We start from the raw sequence: 25,069 nt of genomic DNA on the forward strand, positions 1-25,069 counted from the left end.
CTCTTTATTTCTAAAGAGTAATAACCAGAATTGCCCAGTCATTTACTAGATGCTAGTTTCTGTGTACCAGCCCTGCACATTACATGTTATCCTCACATCAACCTTTAGATGTAGATGCCGTTATATTCTGGAATTACAAAGACATTATTATCAAAATAATAATCAAAAGCTGTATTTCCATAAATGATGCCTTCACATCTTTGTAACATGTGACTTGAGCCCTATCACTGATCTGTAATCCTGTTAGACTGACATTTGACAGTAGCTATATAATTTCTAAAGCCTGTCCTAAGGCCTTTGAGAGATCCCTCTTCCCCTCTCCTCAATTACTAATAGGTGAAATAAAAATTTCGAAATTTTGTCTCCAATGCCATTTCCTTGTTATTTAGCAGAAAGAACAAGGCCATTGGAACACATGACTAAGAAATCATTTAATGTGTGGAACACTAATTGGAGCAAGGAACAAACCTCATGTCAGGGGGTTTGTCTCCTGAAGGAACTCAATATTATTTGTCCAATAAATTAATTCCCAAAAGGGAGATAGCTGGTAGTTGTATGAGTCTGGGATTTTAGAAAAAGGGAATGTCATCATTGGTTCTTTTGAATAGATCAATTTGCATTTATTTTGAGTCTGCTTTATACAATACCTCAAGGCACAGATACATGAGAGAACAAGAAGATATCATGCCCATCCCCATTCTGCTTCCTGTTTATTTAGTGATCCACAGCAAACACTGGACTTCAGTTTCTCCTAAGAATTACCTAACCCCATTCACAGTGATGTTGTGACTCAAAATTTTCATCGTGTCTTTGAGAAGTGTAGAATGGTGTTTTGGTACTGGACACTCATCAGCAGAAAGACACCTTATGAATTCTCCTAACACTCCAGGTTGCTAGGAATCTCAATAATGCACATTTGTGGTGTGTTGCCCTCAGACTGGAAAACATGTAAAATGTTGGTGGACATTCGGCAAAGCCAGAGAACTACAGTTTGATTCAATCTCAACCTGATGGTCTCTTTCAAAGGTTGTGTTTCTTCTTCCAAAGGCACAACCTGCAGTAATGTCCTTTGTAGATTTTTAGCCAGTTATATCAAAGCAAGTTGTCATGGAATAAGCTATATTCACACCATCGTTTCGAGAGGGCTCCTTTGTGGAGTCAGGATGGCTGTAGCCTTGTGGTTTACCTTTTTGTTTCTTCTTCCTAAAGTAGCTTATGTTTGAGTATCAGATATAAATTCTGAGCAAATAGTCATCTTTACAGAACAGAAAAAAAAATCACAGATGCACTTTTTTAGTTTTGGGTGTTTCCTTTCAGTGAGGCAGAACTAATTTGGACTTTGGAGACAATAGTTGTTTGGAGTTTCTGGAGAGTCTCCTGTAGCCCTTCATTCAATTAAGCTTTCTTGGGAGGGGAGGAACTTCTTTTCTGCCACAAGGCTTAAGATCCCAGCTCAATCAGGTTTCTGTGTCTCTGTCTTCTAATAAAGAACAGCAGCTATAAGTTGGAATAATCCAAGATGATTTTTTTGTTAAAATATATTTGGAAAAACATTTTCCTTGTGAACTATAAACTTACAGCTAGAAATTATTTCTTAAGCAGGAACTGAGTTCAAAGAATTTGATTGGAAAGAAACATAAAGCTAATAAAAATTGGTCCCTTAGTTTGTCCTCTACCTTCTTTCCTAATTTTGTGTTTGCAATATTATTTCAGAAGAAATCCACATAATGGTCACTGACTAGTCTGGTTTGATGGCTCTTGATGAGTTCTTACATTCTCAAGGCCTGGTTTCCTTTAGTTGCCAGCAAGGGTAAAGTTGACGGGGAGAAAGGCAAGTGAAAAGCTTACCAGAAGAGGAAGATGACTTGCATTTCATCTAAACCTCCTCATTCTGGTTGCGAATCCCTTATCCAAAATAACTGGGACCAGAAGTGTTTCAGATTTTACTCCTGTATTTTGTAATATTTGCATATACTTAATGAGATATTTTGGGAATGGGACCTATGTCTGGACATGCAATTAATTCTATTTCTATACATCTTATACACATAGCCTGAAGGTAATTTTATACAATACTTTTAGTGTATCTGAGTTTTGACCATGACCTATCACATGAAGTCAGGTGTGGAATTTTCCACTTGTGATGTCACATGGACATTCAAAACATTGTGGATTTTGGAGCATTTCAGATTTTGATTTTTCAGATTAGGGTTGCTCAACCTGGACCTGGACCTGGACATAAATAAAAACTTATTCTTGGACAGGACCAGTTTCATAGGTGTGTGAACTATACAGTCGTACATGGTGCTGTGTTAAAGAGGACCCCATGACTGGTAAAATAATACTGTGTTGTCAACATCATGAGATTCTTAGTATTTTTTGAACAAGGTGCCTCACATTTTCATTTTGTTCTGGGCATCTCAGGTTATATACATGGCCTGTTCTTCTTCTGCATTATGGCGGCTCAGGACTCTCTGCTTTTGTTTTCCTCTTCTCTTCCAGCCACAGCTCCAGAACCCGCCTCAGGACCATGCCCAATATTGGATTGTCCATTGTCTTGTCCACTGAAACAGGGAGCTAATTACTTACCTGGCATTGAGGCAACCCTCAATGATCCCCGTGTGGATTTTGCAGCCTTGTGGTCTTCTGAGTAGCTTTTCTTGTCATCCCATGGACCTTGAGTTGATTTGGATTTCCAAGAAATGCCAGATAATTTCAAGAGTGTATAAATTGAATATTTTAAGAAGGCAAATCTGTTGCCCAGGAAAAATCTTGCAACACCAAAGCTTAACAGAAGTTATTTTTCATTGATAGTTTTTATATTCTTATCAACAAGAAACCACTAAGGTGCAAAAATCAATTTCCATTTGGAGTTTACATTAGAATTTTCAGGAATCGTACTGAACACCTGAATACTATGTTTTATGATGTCAGTTTCCTGTATTTGGTTTCTATGTTTTTATGTGAGCCATATGGAGGACATTTATTCAGTGTGCTTATTGAATTTTTAGATTTGCACCACTTGCATAAATTGCCTAAGAATTGAGACAAAACTCCTGTCTTTGGATTGACATTTGTTTTCTCTCCTTTTCTTTCATTTTTATTGCCTTAGGAAATTATTTTGAAATGGCAATATTTTTCCTTTGCCCAGTTTAAAAATGCTGACCTCACTCTATCTCTTTCCCCTCTTCAACTTTGGCAGCAAATCTTTGGTTGATCTATACTTTATTGTGAACATTTGTACCTTCTGGGAGAATATGAAAAGAAATAGTTCTATTTGTTATTACTTGGTCCATATGACTGAGAGCATTGTGCATCACACCACACTCTGACTTCTTGATGATGTCCCAAGGGAGAAATTTCTCCGCTCTCAATTAGCAATGGCTTACAGGCTGGCTCATCTGGGGCTATGCCTAGCACATCCAGCCAATATGTCATAAGGATCACTGGATGAGGAATGAGATGGGGGAAAAATCTAGTTACCATAACTCCTTTTAGAAGGAATTCTGTATACAGTTGACAGGAATACTTTGAGAATACATTTGGGGTAGTAATAATTTCAAGGAACATGCTCAAGTAACAATATGCACAGTAAAATCGGCTTGAAAGGACCTAATTGGAGCACTTTGATTTGCCGAATGGGACATAGAGTCTCAAGAACAGTGACGGATGGCCTGGATAGCGGAGGAGATGCTGAGCCCTGTCATCAACACTGCTTACTATCTCTTCTACATACAGTTCTGCTATGAACAAATGTGGAAGATATATTTTAAAGATTATCAGTCCAAAGAGATGTCAGAACAGTCACTTTCCACAGACGTTAGACATTTCTCTCTCTTTCAAATTTATTTGACAGGTAGAGTTATAGACAGTGAGAGAGAGAGAGAGAGAGAGAGGCAGAGAGAAAGGTCTTCCTTCCGCTGGTTCACTCCCCAAATGGCCGCCATGGCTGGCGCTGCACCGATCCAAGCCAGGTGCTTCCTCCAGGTCTCTCATGTGGGTGCAGGGGCCCAAGCACTTGGGCCATCCTCCACTGCCTTTCCGGGCCACAGCAGAGAGCTGTACTGGAAGAGGAGCTACCAGGACTAGAACCCGGTGTCCATATAGGATGCCAATGCTGCAGGCAGAGGATCAACCAAGTGAGCCATGGCGCTGGCCCCTAGATGTTTGTCTCTTGATGCAGAGGTTTAACTCTCCCACACAACTAGTTTTTTTTTTTTTTTTAAGATTTATTTATTTTACTTGAAAGGTGGAGTTACAGAGAGAGAGAGAGAGGGAGAGAGAGAGAGAGAGAGAGAGAAATATATCTTCTATCCGCTGGTTCACTCTCCAAATGGCTGCAATGACTGGAGCCGAGCCATTCTAAAGCCAGGAGCCTAGAGCTTCTTCTGGGTCTCCCAGGTGGGAGCAGGGACCCAAGCACTTGGGCCATCTTCTACTGCTTACCCAGGCACATTAGCAGGGAGCTGGATCAGAAGTGGAAGAGCCAGGATTCAAACTCGTGCCCGTGTGGGATGCTAGTGCTGTAGGCAGCAGCTTAACCTGCCATGCCATAGTGCCGACCCCCAACTACTTTTTGTGTTTATAATCTTTGGGGCTCACACCCAGCAGGTGTGGCTAGAGCAGAGGTCCAAGATAAATGTATGGTCCACCCCTTACAACTATGCTGGAGTTTCTATGTGCTTTTTGTCCTAACCTCACTCCTCAGTCTGTTTTATCGTTTAACCTTTACAAGGACACTTCATCGAGAAGTTGGTAGAAAAAAATGAATTATAAGCAAAAAATTTGTTTTGGTGCAAAAAGTATTTGAAACACATGCATGGTTTTTTGTATTATGCATTTTTCCATAGACATTTTGAAGATTTCTTGGATTTTCTTTTTCTTCATTTTTTTGTACTTGTTTTATCTTGTCAAATGACATACATCTTTTTCGCCTGTCTTAATTCCTTACTGTTTTAACTTTTAAATTCTTTTTGGAGATCCTTCATGTAGATAATTCTCTTCTTTCTCTTCCTCCTCCTTTATTCTCTTCTACCTTCCCTTGAATGGTAATCTTATGAATAACAATGATTTCATATTCCATAGAGTAGAAAGTGTTGGCATTTTTTAAAGAGCTGACTTCATTGTTGAGGTCCTACATAATTAATAAAGTAACAAAAAGGTAGGTTTGAGTGAAGATTCATAACACATCTTGTGGACAATGGCTTAGTACTCAATACTAAATGTCCTACTGTTACACAATAAATATAGACATTAGTAATAAAAGATGTGAACTATATGTAGAATCTAAAAACATGGCAAAACACAAGTGAATTATACCATACCTCATCAAAATTCCAATGTATTCTTATTAAAAGGAATTTAATATTAATTAGTATTGCCCATTTACAATGTGACTAATAATGAACAAATTATTGGTCTTAAACTCTTAACTGTATTTCTAAGTGCCCACCAGGCATTTCCAACAAGATGTCCTAAAAGCATTTTAAGCTCAACATCTTCAAACTAACTTAGCATCCAGAAACCATAAACTCCTGACGCACACTTTTATAATCTCTTGTTCCTTTTTAGTCATTTGTGCCACTGTCCAGATTCCCGTCTATTCTTTTTTTTAAAAGATTTTTATTTATTTATTTGAGAGATAGAGTTGCAGACAGTGAGAGGGAGAGACAGAAAGGTCTTTCATCCACTGGTTCACTCCCCAAATGGCCACAACGGCTAGAGCTGAGCCAATCTGAAGCCAGGAGCCAGGAGATTCAACCATGTCTCCCATGCAAGTGCAGGGGCCCAAGCACTTGGGCCATTTTCTGCTGCTTTCCCAGGCCATAGCAGAAAGCTGGATCAGAAGAGGTGTAGCTGGGACTAGAATCGGCACCCACATAGGATGCCGGCACCACAGGTGAAGGATTAACCTACTGCACCACAGCACAGGCTCACCCCTCTATTCTTAACCTTTACCTTCAACTGGTCATCTGGTCTCCTGCTGAGATTTAAAATCTCTTGAGACCATTCTTGTCTCTGATTCTAAAGCCATTTCAGATCCTGTCATCTCTCCCCTACACTTGAGATTTCCTATGGGCTATATGTGCACTTTGGGGTGTACCTAAAACCACCTTTTGGATAAATGAAGAAAACATTAGAGCTTCTATTATATTTTATCTTCTCCTTTTAGTATTTTTGCTTTTATAATGCATTTATTAGAACCATTAGCTATGCAACTAAAGTTATTATATATAGGACTATGTGCTTAAAAGTTTCTAATGGAGTGTGCAGTTAAAATGCTTTGGAGATGACCAACATAGGTTGTTCGTTTGCCTTTTGTTTTAAAAGTTTAGACAAATAGTTGGTTTTCACATTGGAATCCGCAGTGTGTGACAGAGGCTGCCTGGGTTCTGGCTGGTGAGTGGAGAAAGGCCCCTGTGATCTAGGAGCACAAGAGCTGCATTCATTCTGTGTTGGCCTCTTCCTTGACCATATCTTGTCCATGCGTTGCTTCCCTACATCCTCTAACTGATTAGACCATAGCCTAGCAAAAGCAAACCTATGGAAGTTAGGGTACTTATAAAACAATGACCACATTCCTTTAGGAGAAGAATGGATGTGCCCTAGGATTTGTGGAGTTTTGTGTTCTGTATCAGCTGAGAAAAAAAAGACTTTTTGTATTTTCTTAAGATAGCACACATTGAGAGCTACACAGTGTTAAAATTTGGAGACAGATTACATGGATTCAAACCTTCTTCCTATCATATGTGATCTGGATCAATTGCTGTCTCTAAGCCTTGGTTTTCTGATCTCTAAAAGGACATAATAATCCCCACCTCACAGGATTTTAACATGCACAGTCGTGTACCATGGAATGATATGATAGTCAAAGTAGATGGTGGTGATCTCATGAAACTATGTTGTCTGGTGACACCACAGCCATCTTAGTTTGATGTTTGCACAATGACAAAATTACTTAACACATTTCTCAGGACATATTCTCATTATTAAATTATCCACGATCATCAGTGTTCTTGGGAACAGATAGGTTTTTAATAAATGGTGGCAGTTTTCATGTGTGACTTTTTTTTTAAAGACTCATTGGCTCACACCAGTGTGAGCTAATTTTTTAAAAAGACTTATTGATTTATTTGAAATGCACAGCTAGAGAGAGAGAGGGAGAGACAGGGATCTTCCATCCACTAATCTACTCCCCAAATGGCTGTAACACCATGGGGCTGGGCCAAGCCAAAGCCAGGAGCCAGGAGCTTCATCTGGGTCTCCCACGTGGGTATAGGGACCTAAGTATCCTCTGCTGCTTTCCCAGGCAGATTAGCAGGGAGCTGGATCTGAAGTGGAGCAGCTGGGACATGAACAGGTGCCATATGGGATGCTGGTTTTGTAGGTGGCGATTTGGCTCACTGACCACAATTCTGACACCTTTGGAAAGTCTTAGAGTCTTCCACTAATAGAATATTGCTATGGTTTGAATGTTTTCATATGTTGGAAACTTAATTCTCAATGCAGTAATGTTGAGAGGTGGGGCCTAATAAGTGGTGATGAGGTCACACAAGGCTCTGCCATCATGAATGTCACTATCATGTGAGTAGTTTATCAAGGGAGTGGACAGTTATCAAAGTGAGTGCAGACTCCTCTTGCTCTCGCTTTGTTTTGCCATTCCACCTTCCACCATGGGATAATGCAGCATGAGGGCCCTTGCCAGGTGCTGGTGCTGTGCTCTCAGTATACTTACCAGCCTCCCAAACCATGAGTCAAATAAGTTTACTTTCTTTATAAATTACCTAGTCGTGTGTATTTTGTTACAGTGGAAGGCATATATTTAAAACAATCCACAGATGATTTCTTGAAGCCAATGACAACTAAACTGAGATGACACAGAGGTGTTTCAAGCAGTGCCAACACAGTGTGCTGTCATGTGGCTGAGGTGGAGTCAGAGAGACGGGTGGGAGAGGTGAGTCTACAGAGCTATGCCAGGGTCATGGAGTGGCATAGCTTATCTTTTTTATGGTAATTCAAAGTATTAACTACCACTAAATTGCAATCAACTTTATTTCTTTAAGATAGCACACACAAACACCACTCAGAAAACTAAAGCAGCACCTTTATTTTATACATACGAACAGTATAAAATGTTTATTATGTAAGAGCTGTGTTTTGTTTACAATATATTATATTGCTTCAAGCCAATGCAAAAAGTTCATACACTATATTCCCTATTTCATTGTGTTTACAATATATATTATATTGTTTAAGTGCCACTACCACAGTGTAGTTTTTTGGATTTTTTTTCCCTCAATACTGAACTCTATAGAATATGGTAAGGTCAGAATATATTGTATGAGAGTTTAAAATAGGGGCAATTAAAACATGTGACCAATGTCCAAACACAAGACTATAAAATCTGAGAAGTGGTAACTTTAACACTGTTAACTGCTTCATCCAAACCCTTGTGATTTTTGCATTTTTGCCCAGTTTAACCTCTAATATTCCCCAGCCTCTTGACACCACGAATGCCTTGTAATTTTGAAAATATCTGCCAGCTACACACTGAAAAGACAAAATTTCAACCTGATCAACTGACATAATGTAAAATCTGTTCCAAAGCACTGAATCAAGAAAATCTATATCATCATGCTACAGACATACTTAGAAAACTTAAAAGGAAGAGTAAATATCAGCTCAGTGATTTATAATGAAGCTAATAAAATTCAAGCCAGTATTCTTAAGTGTAATGAACATTATTTGAACATTCAACACATGAAAGGTTAACAAAGGCTATGAACTTGGTGTAACTTAAAACGTTTCAGATGTCGGAGTTCACCAGATGTAATTGGATTCCGGTGGATCCTGCTGTTCCCCGACCTTTTTAAGTGAAGGCGTGTGCTGCCTGAGCCGGGTGCCTGCTGGCCTCAGGGCATGCATGAGGCTGGCTCCATACCCTGCAAAATTATTCACAGCTTAAAAGAAAAGCAACTACAAAACCAGGCTCTTCAGATTCATTATTAACCATTCAAATGAAATCCATTTTCCCTTTTCAACCCAGCGTGAAAGACCACAGCAACCACAAAAAACTACCTGAATGAGGCGATGTTACAGGATCTTGATCCCTGTGACTAGAAATCTATTTCACTAACTCCAACAAATCCGGATTCCACCAGATTTCTCACCATGTATTTTGGCCCTGCAGAAATTCCTTACACAAAGTTTGGATGAATCTGAACAGAAGGATAGTCTTCACCTAAGCTCTGAGAAAGATCTAGCACTGAGGTCTTGAGTGCCCAGTGGAAAATTTGGTCATTGATTCTTTTCATTGCACTGCAAACTCAAGCCTGAATTACACTGATCCAGTTCAAAGCGAACCCCACTCTTCATCTAGATCACAGGATTGGTTATGGCTACTGTACTCTCAGAAAAAGAGAATTTGGTGAGAATTACGTACTTCCACAGTAAGTGTCAGAGGAAGGGTTATGATTTGAACTGACTCCTTACCAACAGGAATTTATGAATTTCTATCAGAGTGGCCATCTGTCTCGTTCTAGCTTGGTTGTATTGGAATGTAGCACCCAGTTACACAACTCAGACCTCCCTTCCTGTGACTTGTGAACTTCTGGAGGTGCCCGGGGCACTGACTCATTGCCGATTTTCTACAACTGACCTAAAACAGCAATTTTAAAGCTCTGTCTCATCCTCCTGTGCATCAGCCTCAAGTCTGGCATTTCATTTGTTCCTTGTGGTTTTAAATGCAAACATGCTGTTAAACTACTGAGACCAGAATTCTTTGTTCCCCAGTGTGTTTCTTTTGAATTGTCAGTATGTAGGCTAGTACTCTGGGATGGTCACAACAGGAGCCAACAATGCCCTGGAGTAAATCCCTACCATGTTGCTGCCCTGCCACCCATGAAGCCCAAACCTCCCCGCTGGTGAGGGTGAGCCCAAGCAGGGACGGCTGTCTCCAGATCCTCCTCCCCACCAGCATGCCTGGGTGCCTGCGACCTCCCAGCGTGTCACCCCCCTGGGAGTCAGTTCTTAGCAGAACTCTGTGACTCAGAGCTTCCTTGTCACCTCCCTCTGGTCAACAGAAATCCCACTCTTTCAGCTTGATTCTCATAATGTACCAAACGGCTGGTGGCTGCTCCCGGAAAACGCATCTGCATTTTACTGCAGCACCAGGGCATCCTCTTGGCAGGCAATGGCTTGAGCTGAGAGGTGCACAGATGGCAGGAGCTCCAGCAGCCTGGCTTCCAACACATGCTACCTGGAGGCTGGCAGACCTGTCAGGACTGGTCATTTTGCTCTCTACAACACAGAGCCCCTAACCTGCCTTTTTTGGGTGAAGGGTTAGAGGGACTCAGCATATCAGAGGGAACAGTGCCCACTGTGTTCCCCTCTCATCATATTTGATGTTCACCAGGCCCCAGATGTGAGTTGCAGAGACCTTTGTGATTGAGTTCCAGGATGTATGTTCTAACCTCAGGTCATCCTTAGGCCCCAGAACTTTGGAAATGGTACTTTGATTCTGGCACAAGCCTCAAGGTTTGTATCCAGTTGAGGGTAACATAAAGGGTTTGGTTTATTTTTTCCATACTGGCTCTAGAAATGGTTATTCTCCTATAGGTCCCTTAATCCAAAGCATGTCCTAGTGGGGATACCAGTCAACCATTGGCAGGGTGTGAGAGCCATTTTCCTGAGGAGATGCAATTCTTATTAAACCATGGCCACCTGAAGCTAAGTCAATCAACCGTCCTGGCAAGTCAGTAGGTGGAAAGGAAACAACTCCTTGGCTTACTGTAGCTTAGTCTAGCCACAAACTTACCTTAAAATAAACAAACATGTATACCTACATATACAATTACCATATATATACCAGAATACACTATTATAAATATGAACAAACATTATAAATCATAAAAAATAGGTATACATTAAATACATAATTATAAGAATAAATTTATATATTTTATATAATTTTTCCATATTTAAAATTAATTTTCCACCAGGACCCAAACTGATCATTTCTCCATGCACTGAGCTGCACATACCATCCCTTGAAGACCCTGATCCAGAAAAAGATCTGATGTGTAAGTGGTCTGCATATCTTCCACTCATTATTTTGGAGACAGACACAATCTGGGCAGACTTCTGTTACTGTTGTATGACAGAAGCCTTCCTTTCCTTGAAAAAGTAGATAATGGGCCCACAGAGCAGGCTGAACTCTAGCTGCGAGAGGTACAAAACTTCTTGTTTATTTTGTTCATTTGCTAACTGAATATCACCTCCTACAAGGGGTTGTTTTTACCTTTCTGTTCATTGGTGTGTCCTAACACCTGGATTCATAGTTAGCATACATGAGACACCAAAATCAATACTGAATGGTAAGCTTCATTTTTTCTATGAAATAGGCCAGTGATTTATCTAGGAGGGTCTTCAAAAATTTCACAAAAAATATGGATTATGAGAAAAGCTATGCATGAATTTAAAAAGTTTTTGCAGCAAAGTAAATATATTTCAATTTTGCATGAACTTTTTGAAATATCTTCATATAGAGCTATTTCATTTTTGGCAGTTGGTAAATTTCAAAAAACTACACCTCCATTGTTCTTGGAATCATATCTATGAAATACATGAAATCTGTTCTCTTTATATTAACAAAAAATCAATAAAATGTGTAAAATTTAAAAAGAACTAACTGTTGGCTCAATAGGCTAATCCTCCACCTTGCGGCGCCGGCACACCGGGTTCTAGTCCCGGTTGGGGCGCCGGATTCTGTCCCGGTTGCCCCTCTTCCAGGCCAGCTCTCTGCTATGGCCAGGGAGTGCAGTGGAGGATGGCCCAGGTGCTTGGGCCCTGCACCCCATGGGAGACCAGGAAAAGCACCTGGCTCCTGGCTCCTGCCAGGATCAGCGCGGTGCGCCGGCTGCAGCGGCGGCCATTGGAGGGTGAACCAACGGCAAAGGAAGACCTTTCTCTCTCTGTCTCTCTCACTGTCCACTCTGCCTGTCAAAAAAAAAAAAAAAAAAAAAAAAAAAAAAAAAAAGAACTAACTGAAAACTTACTATAACTAATATAATGTAAAAGATTTTAGAAAGCAAAATGCTTCATGTTTTTTATATGAGTTGACAAATCCTGAATTGTAAAATCAGACACAAGATGACATTGATTCTCTATTTGATTTAAAAATTTTAATTTAGATGACCCTTTATTTCATGGACAATATATGTTGTAATTTTTTGGAAAAAGTTTTCAGAACATGTTGGATTTTTAAGAGAGTTAGTTATTTACTTGAAAGAGCGAGAGTGAGAGATGGTGCCAGGAGCCAGAAACCCCATCCTGGTGGCAGGCTCAAGTACTGGGGTCATTTTCCACTGCCTTTGCAGGCTCAAGCTGATAGGAAGTGGAGCTGCTGGGATTTGAATTGGCGCTCAGATATGGAATGCTGATGTCACAAGCTGTAGCTTCACCCGTTGCACCACAATACCAGCCCCCTTTCTGAAATTTTTATTTATTTCCCTTTTGTTTGAAAGGCAGAGAGTCAGAAACTGATAGATAGAGATCTTGCATCTGCTTGTTCACTCCCTAGATATCAGTAAGACCCTCTGTGGGGGCAAGCCAAATGCATGCAACCTGGGCCTCCCACATGGGTGGCAGGAACCAAGTACTTGAACCACCACCTGGTACCTACCAGGTTGCATATTAGTGGAAAGCTGGAATCAGGAGTGGAGGCAGGACTTGAACTCTGGCACTCTTATATGGGGTACAGGTGTCCCAAGCACAGCCCCAAACACCTACCTAGCATACTGTATTACCAAATCAATCTGTATTACTAATTCAGCATAGAAAATATTTGTGGTGGCATTCTACCAATGTGGTGACACTTTACAGTGATGCCTTACTTACTCTCTGAAGCTTAGAATCTAATATTTGGTGGTGGGGGAAGCATAGCAGAGGGGCAGAGAAGTTGTTTTTAATGAAATGGAACAGGGATAACTTGCAGGTTATCTAGTAGCCTTTGGGACCAGGTAATAGACAGGAAGGGAGCTGGCTCTGCAGACTGTCTCCCACTCACTTTTATTGCAGTGTCTGCCATGCCAGCCTTCTTGACATTGGCATTTGTTGGGTTCATGGCAGGTTCCATGTGCACCACAGCCGGGCTCGCAGACGGCTAGAATCAAAGAAGATAAAAAGAATGTTTCCTGAGCTTTCATTTCGCAACACAATTACATAGCTGCTTGTCCTGCAGCTCTTTAGAATGAGTTAGTTTTGGCTTCATTCTCTATTGTTTTTTCCCCTCAATTTCCAACTTTAAGTCAGTCATGAACTTTTTGAAAAATCCTTAGAGTGATGATCTTAGACTAAGAATGATGTTTCTCATTCACAAAAGAGGCTCAGTAAAATTTGAAACTGTTAGTGCAAGTTTATTTTCTTTAAGAAAACCCTTAATAGTTAAAAAAAATCTGGTATGTGTGTAACTTTTTTTTACATGTATGAATTTTATATAATACCGCTGGTCTATATAAAGGAAACATACATGTCCATGAAGAAAGATTAACTTTGATGTCTGGGCAACATGCAGTCGGCACAGAGTGTGTGTGGTAAGAGACCACTGTTGGTTTAATTCACCCATTACCAGATTGACTGTGGACCTGGGGTACTCACGCTTTGAACAGAGGTCTCCTTGGTAACCTTTGGAACACTTGCACTTGCTTTTGCCAATGCATTTGCCTCCATTTCGACAGGGCTGTGGGCATTTGCCTGAAGTAGAGAGGAAAGCATATCAGCAAGGAACACTATGCTTTAGCCACAGGTAATTATGTTTTTCAGAGTTACAAGAATTTGAGTGCATAAATGCTTTGAAGTGGCAGGTACCCCCACTGAATTCAAATCTATCTTGGCTCTTGGGTTGAGTTTTCATTTTGAAACAGATGGGCTAATATTTTCAATATATTTCTTCTTCCACAAAAAACGTGTTGCTCAAGTGTTATATTTACATTGTTTTTTCTTAATAAACAGGGACATCTTTTAACAGACTCATAAATGCTGTAATTTTAAATATACCTCACTGAAAGTCATGAACAACCCACCCACTAATCTTTCTCTGCGTTCTGACTTTCGAGCGTCACTTTTTTGAAAGCTAATCCACACCTGTATTTGAAAGCATTACTCTTCGCCTAGGACTCTCCAGGAAGCAGGACTCACTTCGGATTGCTTACTCAGAGAGAGAATTGTAGGAAACAAGAGTGGGTAGGTGGGAAACATACTGGGGAAGGAAGAACGGTAACAAAAAGTGTGCTTGTGAGAGGGAAACCACTGTGGGCCACTGGACTCTCCCTGCTTGGTCCTTCGGAGAAGGCCCAGAGACTGCACTTCAGAGTTGTCAGAGCAGAGGAAGGGGCATTTACTCTTCAGCACTAAGTCCTGCTGGTCAGAGGCTGCCCCGAGGGTAACCCTCCTGCCTCCACGCTGTGACTATACAGGATACCTTTGATCAGGACTCAGAGAAGCTCTGGGTGGGAAGAAAAAGTGCAGTAGCTATGAGGAGCTTATTCCTGTGCAAAGCAGGCTACAGTAGTAGTGGCCCCAGTGAAAAGCTGGCAGAGAGGACATGAGGCACAAAATGTGCCAATACCACAGCTATGCATTTTTCTGAAATGTCTTAGATCCTAATAAATCATTCTTTCTTTCATCTCTTATGCCAAAGGAGTATTGCTAATGTTTTCACAGACCTTTGAATCACAGAATTTTAGAGCTGGAATAGGGCCTTAGATGTAAACATTATGCAATCATTTTTCTCTCTTCTTACTCCATAGGCTATTGGTTTTCCCTCTGCAATCTAGAACTTGCCATCTCAAGGCTGAAGCTTTTGAAGATGTGGAAGATAAGGTACCGCATAGCCAAAGCTGAAACTCTATCTTGTGGTTGACATAACGATGTTTCAAAGAGAACAAACAGCCATTAGGTTTTGGTAGAGGAGGAATTTGGAATTTTGATGTTGAATTTGGAATTTTGATGTTGAATTTGGAATTTTGCTGTTCTTTTTTCTTTTCACTCTAGCAGAACACTTATAGCAAAGGCCTCTGGAGACATAAGGAGATGCAATAGAATCTTTATCCTGAACCAATCCACCTTTTCTTTTCCTTTTTTAAAAAAGATTTATTTATTTATTTTACAGGTAGAGTTATGTTGTGTGTGCGTGTAGGGGGGGAGGTGGGAGAGAATGAACCTGCTGTTCACGCCCCAAATTTCCACAATGGCTGGGGCTGGGCCAGGCCAAAGCAGGGAACCAGGCGCTTCTTCTAGGTCTCCCACGTGGATGGCAGGGGCCCAAATACTTGGACCAATCTCTGCTGCTTTCTCAGGTACATTAGCAGGGAGCTGGACTGGAAATGGAGCAGCCGGGACTTGAACCGATGCCCATATCGGATGCTGCTGTCACAGGCAGCAGCTTAACCTGCTGTGCCACAATGCCAGTCACTCTGTTATTTTCTAAGCTCTTATTTATAAGGACAAAGAAAACTTTGAAAGAAGTGGACCACCATATATTTTATAAACAAGCACTATTGACAAATAAGAAGTAATTTCCATAAGAAAATTACTTTTACCAAAAATACTGAATTTCTCTTTTTTTACTTACTTAAAAGGACTCTATTCATACATAAATTGACTATTAATCATTCTAGAGACCACACAGACATAACAATGGGGTGTTAGAATCTCTCACAAACCTGAATACATTAGACTTTCAAGTTTTTCTGAAACAGGGGTGTTCTAGAAACAGATATTAAAGCAAGCTTAATAATCGAATACCACTTTTTAAACTAAAAATCCAAAAGGGCCTTTTCTGTTGGGTTTGGATAGAAGAATACTATTTACCGTCTAACTGAGTCATACCTAAGAGACAGGAACGTCTAACTTTCCGTTTGCATGAAAGCAGCATCTGATCCCCGCACACACACACAATTGTATTCTTTCACATACTCTGAAAGGCACTGGGGTGTTTTTCAAGCAAGCAAGACGTGGGGTAATAATTATATGGCAGCAAAGACTGAACAGAACTCTTCTACATGAAACACACGGTGAGGTCCACATTTTCCCATGCCTTATGAAGAATGAACTTGGTAACTGGGGATAGTGCAGAGAATGATTGGTGGGGAAAATCTTTATTGATGCCAGGGCTCATTTTGTTTTTCCAGCAAGAAGGGAGTGAGGACCCTAAAGTTCATCTCAGCCAGTGCGGAGGAAATTTCCTCCTGGGGAAATGTGAGTGCAGGAGACTGTCAGAAGCCATAACTGGCTTAAAGACCATAGGAGGAGCCAGCACTGTGGCACAGCAGGTAAAGCCACCGCCTGCAGTGCTGACATCCCCTGTGAGCACCAGTTTGAGTCTGGCTTCCAATCCAGTTCCAATCCACTTCTAATCCAGCTCTCTGCTATGGCCTGGGAAAGCAGTGGAAGATGGCCAAAGTCCTTGGGCCCCTGCACCTGCGTGGGGGACCTGGAAGAAGCTCCTGGCTCCTGGCTCCAGATCAGCACAACTTTGGCTGTTGTGGCCATCTGGGGAGTGAGCCATCAGATGGAAGAACTCTCTCTCTCCTCTCTGTGTAACTCTTTCAAATAAACAAATAAATCTTAAAAAAAAAAACAATGAAATGAGATATTGACAAAATAAAGACATTAAATTTTCTCCGACCATCCAATTGTGGGGGTCATTTAAATTTGTGACTCTGCTTCACCGAAAAAAAAAAAAATACAAAAGGCATTTGCAACAGGTGCCAACAACCATCATTTTTGAGTCTTAGGATTATAAGTGAGCTTTAATTGTTTCTTTCAATATTCTAAATTTTTATAGAGCACACTTTATACTGAGAACTTTTATAGTAAGAAGATCCCACTGAGTTATTTTAAACATGCATTTATAATGCAGTATAAATAATTTGTGTGGTCTTTTTTTTTAAGATTTATTTTATTTATTTGAAAGAGTTAGAGAGAGAGGTAAAGACAGAGAGAGAGGTATTCTATCCACTAGTTCACTCCCTAGATGGCCACAATGGCCAGAGCTATGCCAATAAGTGATAGATCATTAAATACTCTTGGGGAATCTATGAGCCTTAAATATTGTTATTGAATGCATATCCACCCATCCAGATACCTCCAGTCATTGTTCTATTCCTCAACCTGCAAGTTTTTCCCACAGTCAAGTCAGAATGAAGTTTGGAAAGGTATAATTCCTGATAGAGGGCAAGAGAAATGAAAATAAAAAATGATGCCAGAACATACATCTTAAATGAAAAACAGACAATAATGAATGTTGGTGAATGTGGAAAAACTGGAATCTTCCTGTGTTTTTGGAGGGAATCTGAAATGGTACATCCGGGAAAGCAGTCTCGGAGTTCCTCTTCAAAGCTGTTACTCTATGACTCAGCATTTCCCCTTCTAGGTGTATATGCCCAAGAGAAAAATGTATGACCCTATCAAAAAATTTCACACAAATTTTCAAAGCAGCATTATTCATAATAGCCCCAAAGTGGAAAAAAAAAACAAATATTCCTCATCTGAAGAATGAATGAATGAACAAAATGTGGTATATCCATATAGAACTGAATATTATTTAGCGATGAAAAGGAATGCTGTATTCATATATGCTGCAGCATAGGTGAGCCTTGAAAACCTTAGGATGAGCCTAAGTGAAAGAAGTCAGGTAGAAAATGCCATGTTTTATGTGATTACATCTGTGTGAAATGTTCAGGAGGATCAAGTCTAAAGAGACAGAAAGTACGTCAGTTACCAGGGTCTGGTGGGAGAGAGGAGGAAGTGACTGATAATAGGTATAAGCTTCCTTTTGGGGATGATGAGACAATCTGGAATGTGTGATAGCTGCAGTTTTGTAAATATACTGAATGATATACTTTAAAGTGTTGAATGCTATAGTATATTGAATTATACTCTAATTGAAAAAAAGATTGCATATTTTAACTATACTTTTTTGTGTTTATATGTTTAGAGGAAATTTTCAACTCAAAACCCATTTTCATATTTTCCTGGTAATGTGGTTCCTGAAAGAGAAGCAAGACATTTCCTAAAAGGATTGAATAAAACTTGTGGTGGGGTCAATCAGGAGCTTTCAAAGACCCACATTTTTGGTATAGTTAGAAAAAACAAAGCAACAACAACAATAAAAAATCCAAGAATGAAAAAACATTTTCTCTGCCAATGGAAAGTTCACAAACCTACAGCACACTCACATGGAGAGAAATGAATCCACTAGGATAGGCAATCTGAGAGTAAACACAGGCAGAAAGTGGAGGGAAGTTAGTTTAGAAATATCTTTATCAGAGAAGGGTAATTAAAGAGTAGAAGCCACATCCTGACAGTTAGTTACATGTTCTATGGAAATTTCAGAAGTATTTCATTTGAACTCTATTAAAAATAGTTACTCATCTACTCATTAAAATACAAAAAAAAAATCCACAAATAAATTACAATTGAAAGTTAAAATAGGAACTTAGTATTATTCAATTTTGAATACACTACAACTTCAGAAACTATGTACCAAACACAGTGGTGTTTTATAGACACATTACACCTGGAAAAGAGAATGCCAAACAAGCTGTCCTCTACACACATCAAGAAGTACAGGGCACAGCACTCTCAACATGCATGTGCACATCCTGTTGCTCCTTTCTGGGCATGCACTTTGCTGCTGCCTCTCTTCTGGGTCAAAAAGCAATCCAGGATGTGTTGCCTCATTTTCGAATTTAATATAGGGGTTAAGCAACTCGCTGAGTCCTACACAGCTAGTAGATGGCAGAACCAGGACAAGTAGTATATTGGTTCCCATAACAGTGACTGTCTACCATACTATACTTTCATAATGTGCTTTTGAAAATTAAAATCTATATATTTGAGAAAGGAAGAGAGGGAGAGATCCCATCTGCTGGTTCACTCTGTAAATGCCTGCAATGGCTGGAACTCAGCCAGGGTGAAGCCAAGAGTTGGGAACCCAGTCCAGGTCTCTAACGAGGGTGGCAGGAATCCAACTACTTGAGCCATCACCCCTGCCTCCCAGGATCTGCACTGGCACGAAGCTGCAGCCACGAGCCATAGCTGGGTGTTGAACCCCGATACATTGATGTGCTTCATGTGTGTCTTAACTGCTAGGCTAAATGGCTGCCCCTTTTAAGTTTTTATTTATTTATTTATTTATTTTTGACAGGCAGAGTGGACAGTAAGAGAGAGAGACAGAGAGAAAGGTCTTCCTTTTGCCGTTGGTTTACCCTCCAATGACCGCCACAGCTGGCGTGCTGCAGCCAGCGTACCGTGCTGATCTGATGGCAGGAGCCAGGTGCTTATCCTGGTCTCCCATGAGGTGCAGGGCCCAAGCACTTGGGCCATCCTCCACTGCACTCCCTGGCCACAGCAGAGAGCTGGCCTGGAAGAGAGGGGCAACCGGGACAGAATCCGGCACCCCGACCAGGATTAGAACCCAGTGTGCCGGTGCTGCAAGGCGGAGGATTAGCCTAGTGAGTGCGGCGCCGGCCCCCTTGTAAGTTTTTAAAGCATGACAAACCTATAGAGAAGGCACAATATAGAATGATGCTTGTTTAAAAAAAAAAAAAAACTTTTACAAAACAAGGATTGTGAAGGAGTGTGAGTTCTGCACACCCAAGCCCCCCTAACATCTTATATTAGTATGATATATTTGTCAAAATCTATAAACCACACCCAGCTCCCCTATTATTAACACATTTTAGTATATGTGTCACAATTAATGAAGCACACCTAGCTTCCCTTTTATCCAAACTTAACCACTCAACTTATTTTTATACATAGAAAAATTCAAGTGATAACTTCACCAACAAGAACATTTTCAGTACCCCATAAAGTTTCTTTGTGCTCCCAACAATGATTCTAGTTTCTAACATTATCTATTAATTTTGCCTGTTCTTGAACTTCAAAAATATGAAATCATGGGGTAGGCTGTGTTAGCGTCAGGCCCTTTTCATTTAAGGTAATCTCTGTGTAACTCACTCATGTTGCATGTACTTTTAGGTCATTCTGACTTATGGCTGGGCATATTTTCTCCTCCCATTCTTTGGATCCATTATTTTCTCTGAGGCAAGTTATTAGGCTCAGTCTGGTCTAGGATATCTACCACTGAGTGGCAGATAAAACCCTTCTAAGCCTGCAGGCAGGTGAAAAAATGCCACCCGTCCCAAAGTTCTGATCACAGTTACTAGGCTGAAGCTACGGGCACCGCATAATGAGAAAGGGACAAAATCACCCACAGGAACCACTGCAACATACTGAATAATCCAAACCTAGACATTACCGAGTCAAAGAGCTTTTGTTCTAAATCTTCCGAGCTGACTTATGTCACTCTTCACCCCACTTTTAGCCAAAGTGACACCTGAATCTAGTAAAAAGAAACCTTGACCTAAAACGTGGATAAGCTATTCATTCTCTTCTGACTTCAGATTCCTTCTTGGTAACATTAAGGGCTTGGATACGTTTCTAAGCTCCCCTTCTCCTCCCACACCAAAAACAAACAAACAAACAAACAGAATGCAGAAAGTCAATACTCACTGATTTCACACTGCTCTCCCTCTAGTCCTGGTGGGCAAATACATTTTCCAGGGTAGAAACAAGTCCCTCCATTAAAGCAGGTAGTTGAGCAGTTTGCTGTTGGAATAAAAAAACAGGGTGTTGCATTAGACTGTACCTGAAACCTAACAAAACTTCACTTAGGCCGGCGCCGCGGCTCACTAGGCTAATCCTCCGCCTAGCGGCGCCGGCACACCGGGTTCTAGTCCCGGTCGGGGTGCCGGATTCTGTCCCGGTTGCCCCTCTTCCAGGCCAGCCCTCTGCTGTGGCCAGGGAGTGCAGTGGAGGATGGCCCAGGTGCTTGGGCCCTGCACCCGCATGGGAAACCAGGAAAAGCACCTGGATCCTGGCTCCTGCCATCGGATCAGCGCAGTGTGCCGGCCGCAGCGCGCCGGCCGCGGCGGCCATTGGAGGGTGAACCAACGGCAAAGGAAGACCTTTCTCTCTGTCTCTCTCTCTCACTGTCCACTCTGCCTGTCAAAAAAAAAAAAAAAAAAAAAAACCTTCACTTAAATGAGATGACATGTATGACCACCTGCTTCTTTCTCATCTACTTAATAAAGGAGGCCTTTTAACACTTATAAAGGTAACCAACTGCTTGACCATTTGCAGTTTCAGAATATAAGATACCACTTATATACTATCTATCTCTAAGAGTTTACATTTTAGTGAAAAAAAATCCACAATTTCTTATAATTTTCTATGGCCTTAAAAAGAAAAGAATGCTATAAATCCAACAAAAATATTTTTAAAACATCCAATTATAATAAATAAATAAAGGATAAAGGATAGATAACAATGAAGAAAACCTACTTTGGAATAGATAAAAGGGATAGAAGTCATGAACATTAGGATCCAAAAGAGGAGAAAGCAACTTTCTTTCAGAATAAGATAGAGATTCAGTTTACCCAATAGAATTAAAAAAAAAACAGATTTTTATGACAATTATTGAAATTAATAATTATATTAAAAAAGAAACAGACTGTTCACCCTAATGAGGGCCAACAGTTGGACAAGTGGTGGTACTATAAGCCGGAGGGATGATGAAGTTGAGAATATTTTAGTGGGAGTCCAATGAACTAGATTACTCAAGTAACAGTCACACTGTGCACCATCCTAAACCTCTCTCTCGGTGTCCATTTCTGTAAGTTCACTGCTAACTGGCACCTAAGAGAGAAGGAAGATGGAGAAATGAGGACAGGAGAGAGGAAATATTTAAAAGTAAGCAAGTTGACTTATTTTGCAGAGACTGCTGTGGTTTGGATGTGGTTTGTTCCCCCAAGGGCCCCTGAGTTGAAAGGTTGGTCCCTAGCTTAGTGACACAAAGAGGTGGTGGAACCTTTGCCAAGTGGAGCCTAGTGGAAGGTGATTAGATAGTTGGGGGCTCTGCCCTCTGAAGGGATTAATGTAGTTCTCATGAGACCTCCATAAGTTCCCTCAAGATCAGGTTGTAAAAAGTAGAGCAAGACTGTGTGCTCCCTGCACTCTGGCTTCCCGTCTTGCCATGCGACCTCCTCCTCTCACTCATGCTCCCACCATGTTGTGACCTTGCCAAGGAGGCCCTCACAAAAGCAAGCAGCTACTGGTGCCATGCCTGTGAATCTCCAGACTTGTGACCTAAATAAACCTCCTTAATAAAGTAGCTAGCCTTGGGCATTTTGTTATGGCCTCAGAAGATGCTGTAAGATCTTCTTATATTATTAGTATAAATATCATACTAATACTACTGCTACTGATAATAATACTAATAATCTATGTATTGAAATGAGCGTTTGGACTTTTTAGCAATTTTATATGTCCTATTTGTTCTTGCGCCAATTAAAACAGGCCAAAGTTGGCTACAGATGGACAAAAGTTAGTGTAAGCTTTCAGTAGGAAAATCAGAAAGGAAATCTAGAAGTTTAAGTGTGTGCTTTCTTTATGGAAAAACACTGGTCCAAATAAAATATTATATAAAATATGCTTCTTGAACGACAAACTTTGTGTTTAAAAATCAAATAATGGAGCAGATGTTTAGCCTATGGGTTAAGATGCCACTGAAGATCCCGTGTCTCACATCATAATGCCTGGATTTGATTCCCAACCCTAGCTCCTGATTTTAGCCTCCTGATAATACAGACCCTGGGAGCAGATGATGACTCAAGCACTTCCTACCATCCACATGGGACACCCAGACTGAATTCCTGGCTCCCAGCTTTAGCCTGGCTTAGCCTGGCTTCTTGTGGCTTTGGGGGCGTAAACGAGCAGATGGGGGCTTTCTGCGTCTGCCTCTATCATCTCTGTCTCCATCCATCCCCAGCTTTGTCTTCATCTCTCTGCCTTTCAAATAAGAAATAAGTAAATTTTAAAAATCACAAATATGTTCCAGGAATGCTGCTCTCACTGGCAAAACCAAGCTCCTCCTTGCAGAAAGGATTGGCAGCACTTCAGGATTGGGTTTGGGGTCTTGGGAGATCCTCTGGCTACCTGCTATGTTTCTGTGAATGGATCCTGCCTCCCCACTTCTCTCTATTTCTCCTGAAGATAAGAGCAGATGAGAAAATGTTTGGCTCCACGCCTGCTTGACCTGTGCTCTGTGGGCAGTGCACCTTATTAATGTGCAGAATGTAATGAACCTGTAAGCTTACTTAAAAATTGAAGAATGTGATAAAGCTTAGCAGCTTTACATAATTTGGCCACCGTCTTAGGACTTGCATAGTATTTCACCACCCTGACCAAGCTTCTCTATATTTCTGTTGTGCAATCATTCTTGATTATGAAAATGAGCCAGACACACTAAGGAACTTTCACTGGAGCTAAGAGATATTGGTCAAGGCTTCATTCCTCAATTCCTACAGTTTACAACAGATGTCCCAAGGGCCAGTGTAAATTATTCTTAATGTTTGTTTTAATTTGTAGTGATATCCCCATAAAAACATACAAGTATTACATGTTAATTCAAAATTTAAAAGTGTAGTGCTAAGGTCTAACTTCACATTAATAATTAAACCATATTCCAGAAACTCCATATTCTTTCCTGGATAATAAAGGCATCTCTTTGTTGAGGTGGTTTGAAAGTATACTTTAAAATATTCCTAGATCGCTAGGAATTCCAACAGACTTTCCAAAAGGATTTTTAAAAGGATTACTAGAGTCTAATGGTAGGGAAATCTTTCATATGAAAGATAAAATATTACAAAATGTAAAACGTACCAGAACATAGATATATTCCCTTGGCCGTGACCATGAAGGTTTGTGACATAACATTAGAAAAACCGATTTGGGACATATCACAATTCCAGGTGGCATATGCCACACTCCCCTTTCATAACATGAGTTTCTGGTGGGAGACAGTTGTCTAGCCAGGGACAACATACCTCCTGCCTGCATCCATGCAGGGCCATAAAGATGGTTCTTACCCATGGAAGAGGTGTAGCAGTTTTGAGGGTGACCTCTGGGCCAGGAATTCTTTTCAAAGCAATGTCTACTCCATTCACTCTCTGCTTATATGTCTGGCTCTAGAGAGCTCCAAAGTTCTAGACAAGACCTGGGATGGATGGAATCTGGGCCCTTGAGTCACTGCTTAGAGGAGAGCTGCCCTGCCCACTGACCAGGAATTCCTGCACCGGAAGCATTCTGTGAGTAGAAACAAACCTGTGCTGTGTTAAGCTACATTAAAATTGTAGTTCAAGCTCTACAGCAGTCATCTTTACTCTGAGTGATCACCTTATTTATAGAGCTGTTAGGAACAATGATGACATATGAAGTATACTTACTTCCATCAGGATTTAAAAAGTCAAAACAAAACAAAACAAAACCTTTTGTTCTCAAAAGTAAACTTACCTTTGTCACAATTGACTCCATAGAATCCAGGTGGGCAGATGCAGAAACCGGGAGTCACACAAAGTCCGCCGTTCATACATCGTGGTGTGCAAAGGGCTTATAGGGAGAGAGAACCCTAGTTAAGACCAAACAGGGTCTTGGAGCAAAACCACATGGGAATGCCAATAATGCAACAAGGACTATGGGGGACTTCAAAAAGTTCATGGAAAATAAAATAAAAGATAAAGCTCATTTTTCTGGAAAAAATGTTGAAATCCACAGGCACCAGAGATCATTGACAAGTTCATGAAAAATGTGAATTATGATAAAACTGTGTAGGAATTTCTTCTTTTGCACCAAAATAAACATATTTTCATTCTGTTTTTCCAGGAACTCTGAAGAATCCTCACGTATTTTCAAGCATTGTGGTTAACTCTTAAAATAGTCACTCTTCAAAGATACATGTTTGCTGTTTTAAAACTTATTTTTGTGGCATAAACAGGCCATTTTTCAACCTTGCAATTTCTTAGAAAAGAATCTGGATTTGTCCCATTTGAATGCCTGATTAAAGTTTTCCTGGAATCATTTTGACTAAGATGTGGTCTTCTTAACATTAAATATGTTCTCTCTGTCTTATTTCTTTAATCCTCTAATTCCAAGATAATTACAA

The 25,069-nt window shown here is 40.5% G+C and overlaps 1 protein-coding gene and 1 long non-coding RNA gene across 5 annotated transcripts in view; one reads left to right on the forward strand and one right to left on the reverse strand.

Moving 5' to 3' along the window:
* The window catches only part of LOC103348315 (uncharacterized), a 167,553-nt gene extending 142,569 nt beyond the window's left edge, over positions 1 to 24,984 (forward strand). For 3 of the 4 annotated variants that reach the window (XR_016216864.1, XR_016216863.1, XR_016216865.1), the window contains 3 exons: positions 14,808 to 14,880; positions 24,100 to 24,215; positions 24,790 to 24,984. This is a non-coding gene — a long non-coding RNA (uncharacterized LOC103348315). Of the gene's footprint in view, positions 1 to 13,668; positions 13,805 to 14,807; positions 14,881 to 24,099; positions 24,216 to 24,789 lie in introns of those variants that run through there. The other variant, XR_516739.5, reaches the window with a different exon arrangement.
* WIF1 (Wnt inhibitory factor 1) overlaps positions 8,084 to 25,069 on the reverse strand; it is a 150,389-nt gene continuing 133,403 nt past the window's right edge. Inside the window, exons 8-12 of the mRNA XM_008256742.5 lie at positions 24,421 to 24,516; positions 20,581 to 20,676; positions 13,657 to 13,752; positions 13,067 to 13,162; positions 8,084 to 8,942 (exon numbers count right to left, since the gene is read on the reverse strand). Coding sequence (XP_008254964.3) covers positions 8,821 to 8,942; positions 13,067 to 13,162; positions 13,657 to 13,752; positions 20,581 to 20,676; positions 24,421 to 24,516 — 506 coding nt within the window. The 3' untranslated portion in view covers positions 8,084 to 8,820. The remainder of the gene's footprint in view (positions 8,943 to 13,066; positions 13,163 to 13,656; positions 13,753 to 20,580; positions 20,677 to 24,420; positions 24,517 to 25,069) is intronic.

The sequence above is a fragment of the Oryctolagus cuniculus genome, chromosome 11 (assembly GCF_051225735.1).
Source record: "Oryctolagus cuniculus isolate XC-2025 breed Fujian yellow rabbit chromosome 11, ASM5122573v1, whole genome shotgun sequence".
Classification (NCBI taxonomy): Eukaryota; Metazoa; Chordata; class Mammalia; order Lagomorpha; family Leporidae; genus Oryctolagus; species Oryctolagus cuniculus.